The 21,754-nt window shown below is 41.7% G+C and overlaps 1 protein-coding gene across 2 annotated transcripts in view; it reads right to left on the bottom strand.

Moving 5' to 3' along the window:
* GPSM1 (G protein signaling modulator 1) overlaps positions 1-21,754 on the bottom strand; it is a 54,320-nt gene that overhangs the window by 18,920 nt on the left and 13,646 nt on the right. For both annotated transcript variants that reach the window (XM_053473061.1, XM_053473060.1), the window contains exons 4-11: positions 21,460-21,602; positions 20,921-21,044; positions 20,328-20,443; positions 19,454-19,609; positions 17,598-17,706; positions 15,686-15,812; positions 8,046-8,116; positions 7,700-7,861 (exon numbers count right to left, since the gene is read on the bottom strand). In XM_053473061.1, coding sequence (XP_053329036.1) covers positions 7,700-7,861; positions 8,046-8,116; positions 15,686-15,812; positions 17,598-17,706; positions 19,454-19,609; positions 20,328-20,443; positions 20,921-21,044; positions 21,460-21,602 — 1,008 coding nt within the window. The remainder of the gene's footprint in view (positions 1-7,699; positions 7,862-8,045; positions 8,117-15,685; positions 15,813-17,597; positions 17,707-19,453; positions 19,610-20,327; positions 20,444-20,920; positions 21,045-21,459; positions 21,603-21,754) is intronic.

Here is a 21,754-nt window from a genome sequence, read left to right as displayed (position 1 = left end):
ACAATAATAAAATATATATAATAAATACAATAATAAAATATATATATAAAATATAATAATGTAATATAATATAATAATATATATATTATATATCCTCTTACGCTGATGATCAGAACAATCTATATATTGTTTTAAGATTTGATTATGTTATTTAATTTGAAATTTGTACAGTCACTAAAAACATAAAAATTCTAAAATATAATCTGCTTCCTACACAATCTATCCAGTTTTATGACCGATCTGTTGTCTGTAACTGGCTGGTTACTTTGTATCACTCCAATTTTTACAACCTCTTTTCTAATTGGTGAATAAATTGGGGGACGGCCTTTTTTTGAGCGAATGATCAAGATCGTTTAATTATGTTTTTATTAATATGTATCAGTGTCGGTGTCAGAGTCAGCTGGGTGATTAAGACTGAGCCATTCTAATGTTTCCCACAGGCACTATGAGATTAGTAGATTAATTCCAGATTTTCTATAAATGGTTGTTCTCCTCTTTAATACCTTTTACTTTTTATATTTAAAAATTGTAAATATCAATGGAAATGGAATTTTACGTTTATTTTCTTTTATTTCCTAATTAATAAAGGATATTAGTAACAATGCTCTCCCTATTGCGTCCGCTGTATGGTTATAAATAACCGGAATAATATAAATTAGATCATTATTCATCCTGGTTCTTTTTCTTCTATAAATACACTCCTAGGAACTCATTCCAAACTGGATCAGGCCAATTTAATCGAGGCCAAACCAGAGCAATTCTGGGTCAAAATTCTAAATTTGGAACAAATCGCTGGAAAGATTGTATTTGTTTCCATGGCGATTGCTCCAAATTTAGTTCTTTGATAAATCTTCTCCGTCTGTCTTTTTTTTTTTGTTTCTAGATCATTATTTCTTGTCAAAAAAAAAAATCATCGGCGTAGAAATTTGGGAATTTTCTGGGCGAAAAGTTGACGAGATGTCACCATCGCTGGCGAGGAACGTGAAGGTTATTAAAGACAAAGGTAAATAAGAGAGTTCCTCGGCTTTATGAGCAGAGATGGAGCTTGGCGATGAATCGTGGCATGATAGGGTTAATGAAGCCAACACCGTTAGCTCGACGTGGCCCCATCTGGGACTTGGTGTTGGTTCATGGCTTGAAGCATCGAGGTTGCCCCGGCTCTAAAGATCCAACAGGCCGTTGTCAACGATGGCTCATGATAAATGAACGCCCAAGGACGGGATTGTTGTGTTACCCTCTCTCTATGTACCCAGGTGGCAGAAAAACAAAAGCCTTTAACAAAACACGGGGCGCTTTATTACGACGAGCATAAAAAAAAATAATTCAATAAATGACGGGCTTATCGGCGGGGAGCAGGGAATTTCTCGGAGCCGACCGCGGCTAATAAATTCATTAGACGCCAATTACATTCAGAACTGTTACCGGATTCACAAAGTCAAAGCTAAAAAAAAAATACAAGGGCGCCAAGAATCCTCTCATTATCATTACATAAATGTAAGGTAAGGAAGTTTTACTTTACCAAGTGGATAAGGGGAACAGCCTCCCAGCAGAAGTGGTAGAGGTTAACACAATGTATGGGAGTAAAGGCTAAAACCTTAATCAGTCGTTGGTCTCGTCTTAGATTCAGGAGCCGTATGTCTATCCCATGCATGTTTAAATTCCCTTGCTGTATTAGCCTCTACCACTTCTGCTGGGAGGCTGTTCCTCTTATCATCTTTGTCATTTTTACAACATTAACATAGCAAGCACTGACGTTATGTTTTTCCATTTAAATAAACAGTCTTTTAACTTCCTATGAGCCCCAGATTACGGCCAAACGTTTGAAGGTTATATTGTTTCCGTATCTTGACAGCTTTATCAGAGCGGACAAAGTGTTCATTTACACTTTTATTATTTCTCCTTTTTTTTTTTGCAGCAATTGTATTTAAAGAGATAAATAAACCAAGGAGGGGTCATTGCTTCAAGGTCAAGGTCACCCTCCTCCTGGGCACAGACAGGGTCTTAATGTGACAGCTTTACAAAAAATAAAGGGGAGCCCCATTGAAACAATATTTTTTTTATCCTTGAGCATAACCCCCCAGCACTGTATACAGTAATAACCCCCCCAGCGCTGTATACAGTAATATAACCCCCCAGCGCTGTATACAGTAATATAACCCCCCAGCGCTGTATACAGTAATATAACCACCAGCACTGTATACAGTAATATAACCCCCAGCACTGTATACAGTAATATAACCCCCAGCGCTGTATACAGTAATATAACCCCCAGTGCTGTATACAGTAATATAACCCCCCCAGCGTTGTATACAGTAATATAACCCCCCCAGCGCTGTATACAGTAATATAACCCCCCCAGCGCTGTACACAGTAATATTTTTAATCAGATAATATTAATAAAAAAAAATAGCTTTAACTCTTTTCCGATTCACATTGGGTTTTTTGCAGAGTGTGATACAAAAAATATACATTTCTATCGATGTACCACGGAATTCTATGCACATGAAGACTGAGAAGCCATGAGAGTCAGGAGGAAGAGAGATCCAGAGAAAATAAAACAGAATTATTTTCAAAATAGTAGTTTCTTTTAAGAGCCGGAAGGGTGAGCCGCGCACGGCTAATATGTTTCTTTATTTAAATACACTTATGATTAGCCATCATATTGCATACGTCTTTGAGTTTGACCTGTGGCCCCCCAGCGGCGCTTATCATCCAAGGTTGGAATGGCCGCAGTGGAGTCTGAGATTAATTGTGTGGTTTGGGGGATGCCGTGAGCGTCTCCTTAGAGGGGCTCCTGAATGCGGTTTGCGAGGTTGTGATTTGATTGATTTGACTGCCTTTCTAAGAGCAACGCCACGGGAAACGGGGGGGGCAAAGGGCGACTGAAGGTTTAAGTGAAAGGCATTCGCTGTCTGTTATTCCACCAAACCTTATTTCCTAAAAGAAGCGCATATAAGACAATGGCCGACATATTGAGAGAGTAGCTCGTGTCTTGGAAAAAGTAGTCTAATTTAGATTTCATGAGAAATTGGGGCAGATGAGATGATCCTAATAGTTCTTTTCAGCCATCAATTTCAGTTTTTACCCTAGTCCCAAGGTCTCAGGACACACGAGCCGATTCTCAGGGATTTCACCCCAATCTCATTGTCTCTGGGTGAATGGGCAGATTCTCAGTCTGATGCCCACTCTTTCCTATTCTACTATGATTAAATTATATGTCAGCATCCCGATTGGTGCTTTTCTCCCTGCTTTATCACAGCTGGAATCCCTGCTTGAATACAGGTGGCTTCATTAAGAATATCCTTACCTCCTGACAAGCCACGGCTTTCATAAAGACCATATGGCTGCCACCATCAGCCAATCGTTACAGTAGAATCTTTGTTATGGGGCATTAAAGAGTTAAGATAAGTGACTGCAGAAAGTATCCAGGTAGCTCAATAACTGGTTATTATGTATCTGCCCTCTTTAAAGCGACACATTTTGGGGAAAACTATATTTTTCAAGACACTGTCTGGTCTTTTTAAGGAAGAAAAAAGTGACATCTGAGACTAATGACCGACCGATCATGCAGGTCACGCAATATTCCCTCAATTATAATATACTATGAGATTTATACCATTTTTTTTTTTAATTCTAGCGCAGAGCTATTTATATTATCCAGGGAGCTTTCACAGATGGCACATAGGAGGAGTACAACAGACACATTGAGATAAATGATCTATTTACAAATGAAAAAGAAGAAATTGATATTACATACATATATACATTGTGAATATATATTATATATATATATATATATATATATATATTCTATGATTATGATGTATACAGGGCAACAATGAGTTAACTGCACCATTCCAAGATACATTTTTCCCGCAATTACATCAGCACAAGATATATTGACAACACACGCAATGCACACCTGGATAGTACTCTAACTGCCCTTCCAATATAACAACACCTGGGCCATAGCTAGACAAGAAAGAATTACAAATAAACAGGGACATTATGGTGGAAAGTACAAGCCATTTACATATTCCTGATAATAAAGCTGATTTTGTAACAATTATTATGTTACGCCCATAATTTACGGTCCTACTGTGGAATGCTCAGGGGCTCCTCGCTGGAGGATTCTCAGAGCAATAGTCATGTAAACGGGTAAAAGTTAAAGCGTATTCTCCAGAAAGGTATCCCTTTCTGGGGGTTTTTCCTCTCTTGAGTGATGCCTCTTTGTGAGTCCAGAGGCAGCCCTCTGTTGCCTTTATATTATTATCTCCCTATCCAAATACACCAAAGAGTTGGTTTATAATGGTTTTATTAGCAAAGTAACCAACTTACATACTCCTATATAAAAAAAAAAAATTGCGCCCATTTTTTGGCTTTTCTTACCCCAAAACAGAGGCTATAAAAGAGAACGTTCACTAACCCCACCACAGTCTCTAATCTAACCACTTAGACCAACTGCAACATTTTACACCAACACATTATATTGTTCCATAAAAAAAAGAAGCTTTTTGAGGCCCTTCCAAAATCCCTTCTCCGTCCGAGACCCGCGCAAACAGCAGTAATTCTAAAATCTAATTAAACACAAACGGAATGTTTTGTTTCCTCGTTTGTAAACGCAGATAAGAAGTAGGCTTTATTGTCTCATAACCATTGGCTACGTCTCCAGGTCCCGGTGTGTTTCAGGTAATTAAATAAGGTGTTCATTAACCCCTTAATGACAAAGGCCGTACATGTACGGGCTCAAAATGCATTGTTTTCAAGGGGTTTAGGGACCGCCCATTGTCCTTAAGGGGTTAAAGCTCGTCAAAGTCAGTGGCACAAGAAATCCCTTTTAATAAGCGCCATGGCGGATTATCCCGATCCGTGTCTTCATTAAACTAATCCGACACCGGGCCTCGGAAACTCCACAGAAGTTCAGCGAATACTTAATGGGGCATTATTTTCGCTCACACCGTTTAACCCCGCAATTACTGTTGCTTTTAATTTGCTATTCCACGCCTGAACGCACAGCTCATTCCTTCGCAGACCTCGCAGCTGCGTTCCTCTTGTTTGTGACAGATTACGACAAAAAAATAAATAAAATAAAAAAAACCAAAATGAAATAAAGTGGAGAATAACAGTTTCTGAATTCTGCACAAACGAAATTCTTGCAATCAAACAAAACAAAGAACATATTATTTTTATACAAATGTATAACAGGGTTACGCTGGAATTTCAAATTAGCTTGAAACACCAGAAAATCACCATAGCACCCAACGTAGAAGAATAAATACCGTATGGCACGTATATAGTATCCATGCGCACAATTATCATAAGAATTAACCCACGATAAGCATTCATTATAGATTTAGAAAGTTCAGGAAACAGTCATAAGCCACTGTGAGGTTAATGGAATTCATATTAATATTTATCAACATTCTACTGAGGAGGTAGGAGAGAAGTGGAACAGCCTCCCAGCAGAAGTGGTAATACAGTGAGGGAATTTAAACATGTATGGGATAAGCATATGGGCTCCTGAAACGGGCTGACTAGATTGGGCCGAATGGGGCCTATTTGCGGAAAAAAAACTTTTTTTTTTATGTTTCTGACATGTAAAGACAAATTAGATGCTTTTTTTTCTTTGTATTAAACACTAAAGATGTATTTAGTATTTTGTATTTTCTTTTTTTTTTTTTGCAGGATTTTTTTTTCCGTAAATACAATTATTGATACAAACTTGAATCTTTAAGATTGTAGCACATGTTTTAATATAAATATGTTCCAAGCTAATTTTTTTTAAAGAAGGCCTGAGGTCAGACAAGGATTTGGGGGGGGGGGATAGAAGCGGAAATCCAGGATTGGCATCTAGAGCGAGGGACGCATCTCACGTAAAAAACAAACACCTACTGGTTTATAAAATGCACAAAATTGCTACTCAGAGCCTCCCCGTTTCCGTTGATGTCCTAACAGAGAGGCCGTTTCAAAACAAAAATATCTCCGGCCAAACCTCGGATTCTGCCAAAGTCATCAAATCCTCTCGGAGACGAAGATTTTTTATATATATTCTAAGTACACAACGTTCCGTCCAAAATGCAAAACATGCATCGTATCAAAATATCACCTGTAAACTTCCCCCAACGCTCTGTGGGTTAATCTAAGTTTGAAAAGTGGTCTTATAACCATGGCAACCAAGAGACTCTTCCCACTGAATGCACCGGTTGCCATGGTAATGGAATCACTATTAGAACATTACTTAACGTGTTTACAGCAAGCGATGGAATTCATGAACATAAACCCAAACACTGTATAAAGTAATAACCCCCCCAGCGCTGTATGCAGTAATATAACCCCCAGCGCTGTATACAGTAATAACCCCCAGCGCTGTATACAGTAATATAACCCCCCAGCGCTGTATACAGTAATATAACCCCCCGCACTGTATACAGTAATATAACCCCCAGCGCTCTATACAGTAATATAACCCCCAGCGCTGTATACAGTAATATAACCCCCAGCGCTGTATACAGTAATATAACCCCCAGCGCTGTATACAGTAATATAACCCCCAGCGCTGTATACAGTAATATAACTCCCCTGCGCTGTATACAGTAATATAACCCCAGCGCTGTATACAGTAATATAACCCCCTGCACTGTATACAGTAATATAACCCCCCGCACTGTATACAGTAATATAACCCCCAGCGCTGTATACAGTAATATAACCCCCCAGCGCTGTATACAGTAATATAACCCCCCAGCGCTGTATACAGTAATATAACCCCCAGCGCTGTATACAGTAATATAACCCCCCAGTGCTGTATACAATAATATAACCCCCCAGCGCTGTATACAGTAATATAACCCCCCCAGTGCTGTATACAATAATATAACCCCCCAGCGCTGTATACAGTAATATAACCCCCCCAGTGCTGTATACAGTAATAACCCCCCAGCGCTGTATACAGTAATACAACCCCCCAGCGCTGTATACAGTAATATAACCCCTAGCACTGTATACAGTAATATAACCCCCAGCGCTGTATACAGTAATATAACCCCCAGCGCTGTATACAGTAATATAACCCCTAGCACTGTATACAGTAATGCCAGTTGGTGACAAAAACTGGTTTTATCTCATTTTGTTCCAATAAACTCCCTTTATCTGCAGACCTGGATACTTTATGGCAATGCTAATGAAGTCCGTTCCTCCATAGACTTTCATTAGTCTAAGAGTCCTGCTTTATAACTAAGACTGAGCCATTCTATTGTTCCCCACAGGCAGTATGATAAGGAGTCGGGGGTTTAGTAGATCGGGGATCAGATAACAGAGCGAGAATCATACAAACGGCTGATATGCAGCTGCCTGAAAACATTATATTATGGGGTAAAATCTATAACTATTCCCCCCAAAAAATACAACCTAATATTTATGAAAACGTATTTTTAATTTTAATTCCTTTAAAGATTTGCCTGACATCCTGCCACCCAAGAAACCTTAATATTGCCATTTTTTATCCAGAAGGCCCCCCATTACAGTAATGGTTTCCTCCCACTTGGCATTTGTTTATGACATCATACTCCGGCGCCCAATCACAACCCTCCAGGTGGGTATAAATGATGGGTTTTGTTCTAGGCCCTCAGTCTGCCGTCGATGTAACTTTTGTCAGGGCTCAAGGAGTGATTTATCTCAGTGTAAAAGTCGTAGTCCTTACCAGGTGGGGCATCTGGACTCTGACGTCACCGGGGTCCGCGGGGCCGGCGTCCTGAGCTCTTCTCTCTGTGGGGAGCTGCCCGTCCCTGTACTTTTTACTCCTCGAAGGTTTACTCGTGAAGTCCTTTCTGACGCCAATCGCGTGGCCGTCGCTGTTCTGGTCCTGTTTGCGTAAAAAAAGGAAACCAAAATGTATCAGAAACCTTCGATTTTCATCAAAAGCATCCGTTAACCCTTTCAATGTCACCCAGTGTCTTATTTGTATGGCTGATAAGATTAAAGCCATTTGCTGATTAGAATTTGATGGGGTGGAAAAAGTAACACATCTGGTATAGAGGTATCTTTACCTTCTCTGCTGGAAACTTTATTAACTCCAAGCTGTCCATACTGAAGCGCGGCGCCCTCTTGGGTCTGGCACCTGGAAAATAAAAGTATATGAAACAAGATGATGACGCCGATCCTCGTACATACAAAAAATCCGCATCACTGCCGACGGAAAATCACAAATCTGATTTAATTTCTATGAAAATGTTGGGAAATATTTCCCGCAAATAAGATTTAAAAACAAGTCTTTTTTTTTTTTTGTACATCACCACTGAATACGAAGGCACTATATAAATCAACAGTAATATAGCACTTGGCTGGGGTGGGGGTGATGTGTTATTGGGTTTGCGATGCATCATGGGAGTTGTGGTTCTCGGCAAAGAAACATAGAACCTGTCAGGAGATCGGCCCCCATTCGGCCCCCGTCTAGTCGCCCGTTTCTCCTGCTGTAAAGACTCAAATCAGTCGTTGGTCTCGGCTTAGATTCAGGAGCCATATGTCTATCCCATGCATGTTTAATACCCTCACTGTATTACCCTCTACCACTTCTGCTGGGAGGCCGTTCCAATTATCTACCACCCTTTCAGAAGAAAGTATTACATCTTAAATATAAAACTTACCACTCCTAATCCATGAATGCTCTAATGGCGATGGTGTCTGTCGTATGATAAAGCATGCCCCTCTAAGCCACCGGTTTGATCATTGGTGGACCATCGATGGTCGTCGGAGAAGAAGATGGCCCACCTTCCAAGCTCAGCTCTCAGCAGTGTCTGAAGCTAAATTGTATTTTGGATACTCTGCAATTCATCCTACCCCCCCCCCTACCCTCCTTAAAATATTTATCGGCATGACTGCCAGCTCAGAGCCGGCGAACGGAAAACCTCAGGGGTATTTCTAAATGCTCTCTCTGTCTTTTAGGTTTCACTCTGATCTCTGAAAACTCACTTGGAGGAATTGGCTGGAAGTCTAGGAGTCTGTCGGCTCTCAGGGCGTTTCCAGAAAGCGAGCCGACTCCGCGTGTTAAAGTGCGGCCATTATCCCCGATCGTCAAATATCTATCCCCGAGTCTCCGGGGTGCGCGACGCGGCTGTCAGAAGACCACCGTTCTCCTTGGCCGTGGAGAAGGTTCCTCATGGAGCGTTTGTATGGAGACCCACCAAGATTATGGAGGGGTCTAAAAAAATTCCAGACACAATTTTTGGGGCTTCTTCACTATTCTACGACGTGATCTGCTCAATAGACAGCCCTTGGGGAAAAAAAAGATGTCTGATGAGCTGGTGGGCTTTCTGTCTGGATTGACTTGAGGTCTCCCCATCCCATGTTGGGTTTTTGGATCAGGGACGCGTATAAAAAAAATTAAATTACCCAAGGTATAAACTTGTGACATTTCTTTGTATACGTCGGGAAAATGGCGCGAGACCCTCCAAACCAGCACGCGGCATACCCTCGCGATCCAGAAAGAGTTACTGTATTGCGCAACAGTTGCGAGAGCTGAATTCCCACCCTAGGAACGCTTCCGAATACCATTAACGGAGCATTTGCGCCATCCGCCGACACTAATTGCCCTCCGGCCTCTCATGGTCATTGATCCCCGGAGCTGGAGAGAGCTTTAAGTTCAAAGCTTCTGCCGGGGTAATGCACTTGTCCAGAACACGAGTCCTTTCTTCTCATTTGGCTTCATTACTAGCAGTCTACTCAGTGCTTTACAGAGAATGAGTTTGGCCAAAACCATCCAGTCTGGGCTATTTAGCAAATTATACAAACCCAGATCTCATGTTTTTGTTGTGGAAAACAAAGAGTACCCTTCATATTATTATTATTATTATTATATTTTTCTGATTTTATTATCATTATTATTTAATTATTTATTTAAGAATAATAATGATAATAATCCAAATAATAATAATAATAATAAAAATAATAAATGCAATAAAGGAGACACATTGCTATCTTTGAGAGGTAGGAGAGGAACAAGGAAAGCAGATTAATAACCTATGGCTGTAACGAGGGGCTCTCGGAAGCTGTAGACCTAATTAAAACTCAAATAAATCAGTGGAAACGTATTAACCAAAGACAGATTACGGGGCGGGGGGGGGGGGGGGGGTGGGAAGCATCACCTCCCATTCATATCTTCTAGAACCCAAATGGAAATGTCTGGAAGGAGGACCAAGAAAAGGAAAGAAGAGAGCGGGATGTTGGCGTTGGGATTCGGTGGCCGACCGAAGGTCAACCCAGTAGAAAAGTCCCAACGTTCCTAAAGAAGTGAAGAGGACTGGTGAGGCGTTCAAACACTTTAGATGGGAAAGGGGGTCCAGAAAATGTAATTTTAGTAAAAGCCTCATAAAATCAAATTTCGATCAATGTGTCCAATACCGTGCATGCATGGGATAGACATACGGCTCCTGAATCTATATAAATGGAGCAGACTCCCAGCAGAGGTGGTAGAGGGTAATACAGTGAGGGTATTAAACATGCATGGGATAGACATACGGCTCCTGAACCTAAGACGAGACCAACGACTGATTAAGGTTTGAGTCTTTACAGCAGGAGAAACGGGCGAATAGACGGGGGCCGAATGGGGGCCGAATCTCTTTCTGTAACAGTTTTTTAAAAAGTGGTATCTGTCGCGGTCCAAACGCCCCCCCCCCCGGATAGACTGGTGATTATTGCATCTTGTTCCTGGACTCTTATGATATAAATATAAGCTTACGAACTTGGCTCAACCTGCCTCCCCTCCCCTCCCCCGCCGCGCTCTTATCTCAAACCCTAAACCGGTAGCGGAGAGCGCATTGCGCAGGCATTCCCGATAATACTAATTACAGAGTGTATTAAGGCGAAGACTAATTCCTTCTTTATCTTATCTGAATTATTTTAATTGTGTGGACATCGTGGGGCATTTATTTATTTTCCCAAGAAACTGGGTTGGCGGCCGGCAGAGCGCGGTTATCACAACGCCCTCCGAGCGGAATCAATAATTAACGCGAGAGCTCGGCTGGCGATGTCCGTGTGGGCCGGCAAAATACTCACCCAAAGAGGGGCACTTTTGTTCGGGGGGGGAGTGTGGCAGGGGTGAAGCTTCTGGGATCTGGGAGTCTTAAGTCCCTACTAGTTTCTGATTTTAGTGAATAGATGGAATTATAACGGGCTCCGGGGTGAAATGCGCTCTGCTATAGCTTGCCCTATTGGGGGCTTTTAGGCTTCTCCCCATTAAATCCAATGAGGGGCACAGTAACAATTGGGCAAAAGGGGCATTTGCCCAAAAAGTGATGATAGCTGGAGATATTTTTTTCAGCGTTTCGCCGACGCTTTATTAAATCCTTTACAAAAAACACGTAAAACGCGTCAGACCTGATAGTTTTTTACCCTTTTACATGAATAGGGATTTTTTTTTTTTACAAATGTTAAAATTTTTGCTTTATTTGCAGAGTTTTTGTTTTAAATAAATATATATATAAATTCCATTATTCAGCTTTTATTTCTGATCAAAAGGGTCTCATCTATTGATATAAAAAAAAAAAGTAATTAGGAAAGCAAAATTGAGTTTATAATGCGCCTCCCGGCCAAATCAATACGCTGTGATATAGGAAAGTAATGGCGTGTTTTATCCCAGCATCGATCCATGGAAACGCCAGCGAGTGATTTAAGGCGATGCTCTTAGGTTACCTTCCATGCTCCAGGAATTGTATTTCTTGTCGTCCCGCTTACCAATGCTTACAAAAAAAGACCCAAAAACCATGAATTCCTATCAATAAGAGCAGCGTTCTTACTCGTTACTCGCTGGGGGGGGCGTAACCTTGGAAAGTATTTAAAGTCGGCTGCTTATTAATAATCATGATACAAATAATAATAATAAATAATAATCATGATAATAATAATAAAAATAACAATAATCATGATAAAAATAATAATAAATAATAATCATGATAATAATAATAATAAAAATAAAAACAATAATGATAATAATAATAAAAACAATAATGATAAAAATAATAATAAAAATAAAAATAATAAAACCAATAATAATGATAAAAATAATAATAAAAATAAAAACAATAAAAACAATAATCATGATAATAATAATAAACAATAGTAATAATAATGATAATACTAATAGCTATTACGGTATATATATATATATGTACACAAGTAAGTTACCCATGGCCAGTGTAGGGTTAAAAATTTTAGCATTCTCCAAATCGTAGCATTTTTCCCCATTTCAGCCTCTCGATCTGTCTTATTCCTCCCCCGTCACAGCTCGCTTCCTTTCTCCTTCTATTCCTGTCTCGTCCGTGTTTATATTTTGAATATATTCTGCTTTTTCTTCCCGTATCGACGTGACATTTATACCCCGGATCTAAGACGTTCTCTGACTGTTAAGCTCTGTAAGCAAATTAACCCCTTCGTTGGGCAGTTTTTTGGTTTTTTTTAGTTTGCACACGTGGTTTCCTAATTAGCGGAAGGAGTTTGGATGCTCCGCCTGCTTTTATACCATGTGACAATTAAGTGTCCCTGGCAAAAAATTAACAATCAGAGAACATTGTACATGATTAAGGAATTCTTGTTAGGGACATTGAGTATAACTAGGAATGGTGCTTCCGATCCATATGAAACGCAAATTTACTGAATTTTGGCAAATTAGGCGATTTGCTTGAAGCCACAAAATGAGGTCAGACTCCCCACGAAGCCCTTTCACTCACTCACTCTCACTTTCATTCATTCACACTCTCGTTCACGCTCGCTCTCACACCTCTCTAAATGTTTCCCTACTTCCTCTGCCACTCCTGCTTTCCGTATCTTCGTTTTCTTCGCCTTCTATCTTCTCTCTTTCATCTCTCCGTCTTCTGTCTTCGTCTGCGTCACTGTGCCCTAAGGTGAACTTCCACCGAAAATGGCTGGATGATTGGGGGAGAGGATGTCACTTTTGGCGGAAGTTCATTCCATCTCATATCTGGGGAGTTGAGGACGAAGACAGAGGATGAAAGATAAAAAGATACAAGAAGAGAAGCGCTCGGCAGCGAAGGTAGCAAAACATTTGGAGAGAGAGTGAATGAGCGAATGAGAGTGAATGTTGGCACATTTTCATCAGAATCGAATGGGCGGGGAAACGTAATTTGTTGTATGAAAACAAATGGGCCAAAAGGGAACAGAAAAATGAAAAATTAAAGCCTGAATCGGGGCAATTCTCTCTATTTTGACCGTTCTGGCATGGATTCCTCTCTGTGAGGCTCGTTGCCAGCAGCCAACGGGGGGGTTTATCAAGCAGCGCATGCCTCACAGTCCTAGATAAGGCTGGTTGGGTACGCGGTGACTGAGCTCCGTGATACTCTTGGTTGTCCTGAATTAACTTCACGGAGTCTCCCGTAATGCGTAGTTTAGGTGACGAGTCCCTTTTCCGTCCCCCGGCAGAGGTAATCTGCAGATCTAATGAGATCTCTCTGAAGATCTATGTGCATCCTGCCGGCTTTCTAGTCTGCTTTGATCAGGAGATGTTGAGTCCTGCCGATCGGGGCTGTCCGCGTGTTTAATCGATACCTCCCGGGATGCAGATAATCATTTCAGCAATAAAACAGATTTTTAGGTCAAATAAAACATGTAAAAAAAGGTTATTTGTATAAATAAGGACTGAATCTGAACCAAAACAAATTGATCTTTTGCACCATCTGTGTGTCTTATTCTGCTTAAGAAACCCAGAACCTGCCGGCAGATCGGCCCCATCCGGCCCCCATCTAGTCTCCCGTTTCTCCTGCTGTAAAGACTCAAACCTTAATCAGTCGTCGGTCTCGTCTTAGATTCAGGAGCCGTATGCCTATCCCATGCATGTTTAATCCCCTCACTGTATTACCCTCTACCACCTCTGCTGGGAGGCTGTTCTATTTATCTATCAACCTCTCAGTAAATACAAAGATTTCCAGTAGTCAGCCCAAAACTAGTTCCTATGTTTGCATTTTAAAAATAAAAAATTAACAAGAAGAAACCCCCCCCCCAAAAAACCACTCAAATCCAGAAAAAAAAAGTTTTACCCGGGGCAGGAATCTATCGGGGAACCTGGAGCTCTAAGCATGCAGTGGGCAAAATGGTGAAATTAAGGCAACAAATATGAAATTACCTCTATTTTCAGCCATGGCTCCGCCGTAACCGTAACCTTTTCCCTGACGATCCGGAACATCTCACGCCCCCCAGAACTTAGCAAAAAACCTACAATTTAGACATTGATATTCTGCCCTGGGGCGTACCGCGAGCATATCTCCCATACACACACACGTACGCATACACACCCTGTATTCACCACGCACCGCACCTGTGTTGAGGGCAACGCGGAACTTGGAAACCGAAGGAAAGGAAAGGCTTTGGAATGAAGTCATTAATGTAGAAGCAGCCAAGACTATCAGCACATGACAACAACCCCGGGTTTTAAGGGACTTACACGGCGACGTTAAGTCACAGGAGGCAAAATAATTCTCTAACGGCCCTGACATCCCATATATATATATAATTACAAATAGTAATGCTTTAGGAGGCTTTTTTTTTAATTAATTTTCTATATTATAAGAAAGCATTACATTTTTTTTACGTTTTTAGGTCAAATTTACTAAAATTGCATATTTTGTGTTGATTTTCATATCACAGATCTAAAATTCGCCCCAAAATAAAGGTTCAATGAATTGTAGCGGTGACAGTTACCCCCATTTGCAATTCTGAGTAGACACGGCCAGTCTATATTTATACATAGAGAAAGCCAAGAAAGAATCCAGATCCGGGGGGAATCGTTTGAAAGGAGTAACCCAGCATTGGAAGAGATCCCTTTTTTTAGAGGGAATCCAGTATAGGAGAAAACCTTCTAGAAAAAGGATACAGAGTTGGAGGGAATGTTTTCTAGAGGAATCCAGAATAAAATCAAATTTTAAAATGGAAAAGAGAGCTGATGTTCTGAGCCGTGAAAACTGAGACGATTAGGGTCGGCGAATATCCTGAGTTCCCCGAGTTGCCGCTTGGAAATTAACCTCTGCCTGCACTCATGTGAGATATAATTAGTTTAGTTGCTTCGTGTCCTATTTCCACATCCCAAATTAGCGAGCATGTGACCTCCGCGGTAACCGCAGCCATTTATCTAGAGATTACAGACAAAAGAGCCCTTACAGAATGTGAGTCAGGAGCAGCCACGCCTGGCCTGCTGCGCCCTCTTTACCGTGACATCTATAAGTAACGTTATCTATCGTGTATCTCTGATAATTGTTACCTTACTGGACAAGTGGAAAAAAGAGACAGTGGAGTGTTAACACTTTGAAAGCCAGAGAGATGCCCGTCTACCAATTGGATAAGCCTCGCAGCCCCCAAGGGGTTAAAATCTGCCTCGGTGGCAGGGATCGCCGCTGTTTACCTAGCTGCACCTTGAAAGCCAATACGAAAAGGCTTGCGTTTTATTGCCAAGGCGCACCATACGGAAGGCCGATCTGTCACATGACATTAGCCGATCTGTCACATGACAATTTAAGTGTTCTCGGCAAAAATAATTAAAACGAGCAAATTTGTACTGGATTAGATAATTATTTCTGGGAAGGGTCTGGACATTCAGCAGTACATTTAGAAAAGAGGTTAAATTCAACAGAGCGGGTGGGAAAAAAAAACAACTTTAATGAAGCGGTGAAATGCGCAGGGGACCTACCTTGAGCTTCATAGCCGTCGTACGGCGGAGACATGTCCCCGTCGCATTCGCTGGCGCCCATGCCTAGCGCGGACTTCAGCTGGGCTATGTTCATGCGGGCGGTTAGTTCGCCGTTCAGGTCTCCGATCTGCAATCATAACGTAAGAAGATATTGAGGAACTTTCTGCCTGAATGGGTCAAGTAGAAAAAATTGATACAAAGTATCATTGATTACATTGAGTCAATAGATGACTTGAGGACTTTGTGGTTCTCCAACTGGCTCGTGGACCTCACTCTTCTCCAAGGGTCTCCAAAGATGATGACCCCGATAACTCACAGGGTCTGTGCTTATCAGCATCACAAAGAACAGGAACAAGAACCTGTTACATTGTATCTTTATATTATTTCATGAGAACAATATGTTTGGGCGAACTACGTCGTTGGTCCACGAGCTCCAGCATCCTTCTAGAGTGGTCATCAAATATAAAACGACCGGCATCCTTACCGATGCCGGAAACCGACTATTCCGCGTGCGACTGTCCCTTTAACATAAGAACCATCGCGGTCTCTTTTTCCCCATTAGATTCCGTGCCCTCGAAATGTTATCAAACAGTTCAGATTTGAATAGCCCCCTAATCTAGTAATGATAGAGCAAGTGGTTGGGTGTCGGAGGACGCGAGGAGGAAAATATCCAGCTGGCCGCGGAGAGGCCGTGAACAGACGCTGCTGGTACCGGTTCAAGAGTCTCACTCCGCAGCCGGGTTTACCGGAGCGCGTTAGATCCCTGACGATGCGGAATATTTCCGGAATTTAAGATCTTTCCTCCAAGCCCTTGGACGTTCCTCAGCCGAAGAGAGCATTAAACCGACCCTTGCTTTTAAGAATGAACCTTGCCACCGGGGGCCAGTGATCTAACGTAATCAGCTCATGGAATACGCAGTCAATGTAAGGGTTAATTGATGAACTCATTTTACAAACAAAAACCCGTTTCCTTAAAGTTGTTCTTGGAGATCTTTAGAACTTTAAAGCAAACAATGAAGGAGGAACGCGGCCGCCTGCCAAACCTCTCCGTTTCACAGCGCCGGCGGAACGTTGCATAACGTGGTTTTCCGAAACTGGTAACGCTGGTGGACGGAGGGGCTCCCCCCCCCCACACCAATTTTACATAAATTCTTTTAATTCTAAAATAAGCTTTCCCACCAAAAATCTTAAAGGGGGAACCATCGCTCGATCCAAGATAAAACCTAACCGAATCTGGAGCAGAAAACAACCCAACGTCGATATTATTTTTATGTTTATGCAAATTTTCCTTTCATTCCCATAATCGTTCAGCCAATACCCAATTGGAATCTTCACGTCAGCCCAGACAGGAAGTTGTAACTCACTTCCTGGATTCCATCGACTTCAGATGGAAGTTCTGGATAGAACTTCAGGACAGTAAATTTGATCAATTTAATCTAAAAAAATATATATTAAAAGCTGATGCTTCTCTTTTACAATATTTAAAAAAACAAAAACAAAATAAAACACATTTTGATAACAAAATTTAAGGGAATATTAAAATTTATAAACTTCATAAAAGAAGTTTAAGAATATTTTCACCGTCTTTCTCATTTTATTCTGGACTCTAAATGACATCATAGAACAAACATTTCAATAAAAATGAGTTTTTTTTGTTTTTTCCCCCCAAATCTTAAAAAAAAAAAAAAAAAAAAAATTGCCTGCCTGTTTGGAAGTTCTAAACCTGGGCTACTGGAAATCGGGATATATATATATATATTTTTTTTTTTGCCTCAAATATTTTTTTGAGTAGTGAACGCACAAAACGTTGAAATTCCATCAGGTTGGTTACCACCTGCAAGAAGGATTGAAGGGTAGGGCATTTAAAGAGGCAGTGAATAACCCCCCTGGAGAAGAGGAGGCCGCGTCTTACCTCCCGGGATATCTCCTTGTGTCTGCTGGCGTAGCGCAGCGCCTCCTTGTGGTTTCCTAAAGAAACGTAGGCATTTCCGAGACTCCAGGAGGCCCGACCTTCACCCACTCTGTAAACACAAAAACTTATTAAAAACACATTATCGGAAATACATAATTGGCTCAATAAAAAGTATCAACTTCAACTAAACATTCCTATTCAATATGTTCCAAATTCCAAATGTCTAAAATATTCTTTTCTTTTAAAAAAAACCAAACACATTATTTTGGCTGTTTCTTAGCCAACTCATTGACCTCTGTGTAAAACATCTAAAAAGCCAAGGCCACAATATAAGACCTAAGCTAGAGTATTTAAGAAAAAGAAAGCAAACATGGGTCTTATATATTAAACCAGAGAAGTTCACGCAGGAGAGTAACAACCTCCCCCAAAAAGCATTCTTTTCTTAATCAAAGTCCTTGATTTGACCCCGTTTAGTCGCCCGTTTCTCCTGCTGTAAAGACTCAAACCTTAATCAGTCGTTGGTCTCGTCTTAGATTCCGGAGCCGTATGTCTATCCCATGCATGTTTAATCCCCTCACTGTATTACCCTCTACCGCTTCATCTGGGAGGCTGTTCCACTTATCTACTACCTTCTCAGTAGAGGAGGGTGGTAGATAATGTCACCATATATTATTTAAACAGACTTCCATATTAATATGTCCACAGTCCGGATAGAAAAAAAGGATTCTCGTCGTAAGGTCATAGAGCCTCAATACATTTTTTTTGGTGTCAGCGTCTTCTTATAACCCTGCGTTCCAAGGCCGGCCCCCAGCGCGTTCCGGGCTATCTCTGTATATTTGTTAGAGATGGGATTTGTCAGCTCAGGTCTTCGTGACCTTCCTTTCCATTTTATCGTTTGGTCTCAGGGGGGATAACGCTCCCCGGATCTATCACTTATTATCACGTCCGGTGAGTGGTTTTATTCAATCCGCGCCCTGTGTCCTTAATAAAGGATACAGCAGGGATATGTTAGGGCAAGGGCTTTCGGGGGGATGTATTAGGGGCTCCGAGCAAACAATTTAGGGGTCAATTTCTACTTGGGGGGGCAAGAGACTAATAAAGGGTCGAAACTGTAGCGGAATTTAGCGCAAACCCTAAAATGAAATGGATTTAAAGCTGTATAAACTACAGAAAGCTAACACTAGGCTCATATTTACTTAAATGAAATAGATGACCAATGACCTCCACTGAGAATAGCAGTTTTTAACTATGGCCCCAAATCTCCTTATTTTGCATGAAAGTACGGTATACTAAATAGTAGGTCTTTTAGCTCCCTCTAGTGGCTTGTTTCAGAATTGCATCTAGAGGAACCAAGGTCTCCTCGGGCTGCTTATCACCTGCCAGGGCTACATAAATTATCCTAATAAATAGTTATTTAACACGGGCAGCTTATAATAGCTCAATCATATTAACCCCTTAAGGGCAATGAGCGGTCCCTAACCCCATTGAAAACAATGCATTTCGAGCCCATACATGTACGGGCTTTGTCCTTAAGGGGTTAATCTAGTGTCTGGAAAGCTGTATCAGACGTTGAACCCTTGGTCAGAGACCACTAGGGATAATCTAAGAGAAAGGGTTTGGCGCCTCCAGTGATTGTGAGCTCCAGGGCTTAGCTATTAAACTTGGAGAAACCAAAACCAAGGGTTAATCTAAAACAATAATTATTAAGAATGTCAGGATGATTCCCCTATGGCTTTGAGGATGTTTCTGGTTGAGTTCTAATAAAATAAAGCATTGTGTATTATCCTGAAATCCACGCTTCATGTGTTACTGGAAAGGGTTAATGTCTAGGCGGCCTCCCCATGTCCAGAACTCACCGGTCTCCAAGCTCTTGCGCTATGGAAAGATGTTTCAAGTGATAGTCGATGGCCCTTTCGTAGTCCTGCAGGAGAGTGTACGTGTTTCCGAGGCTATAGCAGGCTTGGGCTTCCACCGCCTGGTCCTTCAGCTGCCTCGATAGCTGTAGGGTCTTCCTGCGGGAAGAAAAACGCGTTGGGGTATTAGCTCTATAATAAGACAGACTTGGGTAACTAAGTCGATGGAAACGGAAGAGATCGTTAACGGCTTTAACAGCTTTTTAAAGCTAAATTAATGGCCAAACGCCCATTTACCGTCAAAGTAAAATAAACTATTGCATATAATCGATTGATAACCAGAGGCAATAATACGCCGTAGAGGCAATCTTTCCTTGAGCCAATTTTGCCGGCATTATACCGCGATTAACCCTTTAAGCTGAAAAAACTTTTGGGTCATAAACAAAAGTCATGGTCAGACTTTAAGTCAGACATCGAATATATTTTATTGTCTATCGAGCCTGAGACGGATCGGATACATTCAGACACATCGACTCGTTACATACAATATTCCAACGTTCCGAAAGAAGATTCTGAAGAGCTGACGATGTAACAATCTTACACTGCATGTAAATGCCCTACATTTAGGGGATCTAGAGAGATAGTCTGTAGCTGAGTCCAAACCAGAAATACTATGGCAACAACCAATCAGCAGCTGCTGTTGCGTCACATGACAATTAAGCATTCCCTGTAAAATCAGGAAGAAGGCAAAAATGAGAATGAATGAGGAGTTATTTCTGGGAAGTCGGTAGGACTGGGAATGATGTTCCTAACGCACGTAGTCACAAAGCGTTACATTCAGAAGAGAAAGCAGAAACATTCTAATTTCCAAACCTACTTGTAATAGTCCGCCGAGACGTCGAATCTCCCCAGGAATATGTGGGCATTCCCCAGGTTGCTGTATGCCCTCCGCTCCGCTGCTTTGTCGCCGAACTCTTTCGCGATGGCGAGTCTCTGCGAGTGAGAAGAGAGAGAGAGAAGAGAGAGAGAAGAGAGAGAGAGAGACAGAGAGAGACAGAGACAGAGACAGAGAGAGAGAGAGAGCGTTATTATCCAGCGCCATCGAGACAGTTTAACCCATATTTTTTTGTGGTTTTTGAAAGTTAGGTAACAAGCTTAACCTTTAACCTCCCGGGAATTAAACTAACTATTTCACAACGCCTGCATTCTGTTGGCCTCTGGAAATAAATGGGTTAATCTAGACTCGGATTTTTAGGATTTTCTGAAGTTTAAAGCACAGGGTGTTGGAAGTAACTCACTTAAAGTGTTTTAGAAGAACTCATGATGTATTGGAAGCTCTTTATGGTATCGAGTGCCCACCTTACGTTTTGGGGGGGCATTTAGGGTAAACAATTCTTGTAGGCACCGTGTTTTAAGCAGAAAACCAAAGTCCAAAGCTTCTTATGAAAAGGCTCTAAATGTTTACTGTACCTCCTTGTGAAAGGCGATGGCCTCGTTGAAATTGCCTAGGAGGTAGTGTGTGTTCCCGAGGTTCCCATAGGCTCGGCCCTGCGCGGCCCTGTCGCCCAGCTCTTTCACTAAAGCCAAGTTCCTCCTGTGAAGAAGACATGATGGTCCACGAATGACTAAAGAGGTCAACATTAAGACCAGCGATCGGCGAGAGCCTCTTTTATGTAACATCGAGGAAAGGTAGGAGGACCCAAAAAGACCTCTTCTACGAGTCTTAGAATGGATGGAGACCTTGAGCTCTCCCACCCTGCTTCGTCCCGCTAGACTACCAAAGACTCCAGCTATGGACACAACATCTTGGACTTCTAGTTAAGTCACCATTAAGTGCCGGCGGCTTCTCAACCTCAGAGAACATGGAGCATTTTTACCCAAAAGCATTCAAAGTGAACTCAGCCCCCCCCATGGGTTTTTCGATCATAATTTGTGGTGTAAATAAGCCATCTAAGGTCCCTTTGATTCCTGGCAATAACGAGGGTAGGCGCCCCGGGTCAGACACTCACTCGTAATACTCCGTCGCTTTCTGTAGGGTCTCCTTGACTTCCTCCGAGAGGTCGCCGGGAATCTGAGGCATGCTCCAGGACAGCTGCTTCCCTCGGGCATGGAAGACATTGCCTGCGTTATACAGGGCGCGAGCTTCACCCACCTGCGTTGGGAACAGGCAGAGGAGATTATTTTGGCGATGGTTAATGGTTGGGTTTAGGTAAGGGGGTAAGAGCCAAGTACACATGGACCCGTCTAGTCGCCCGCATCTCCTGCTGTAAAGACTCAAACCTTAATCAGTTGTTGGTCTCGTCT

This window comes from Spea bombifrons, chromosome 8 (genome assembly GCF_027358695.1).
Source record: "Spea bombifrons isolate aSpeBom1 chromosome 8, aSpeBom1.2.pri, whole genome shotgun sequence".
In the NCBI taxonomy this organism is placed as follows: domain Eukaryota; kingdom Metazoa; phylum Chordata; class Amphibia; order Anura; family Pelobatidae; genus Spea; species Spea bombifrons.
This window is presented reverse-complemented; position numbering and strand designations above follow the sequence as displayed.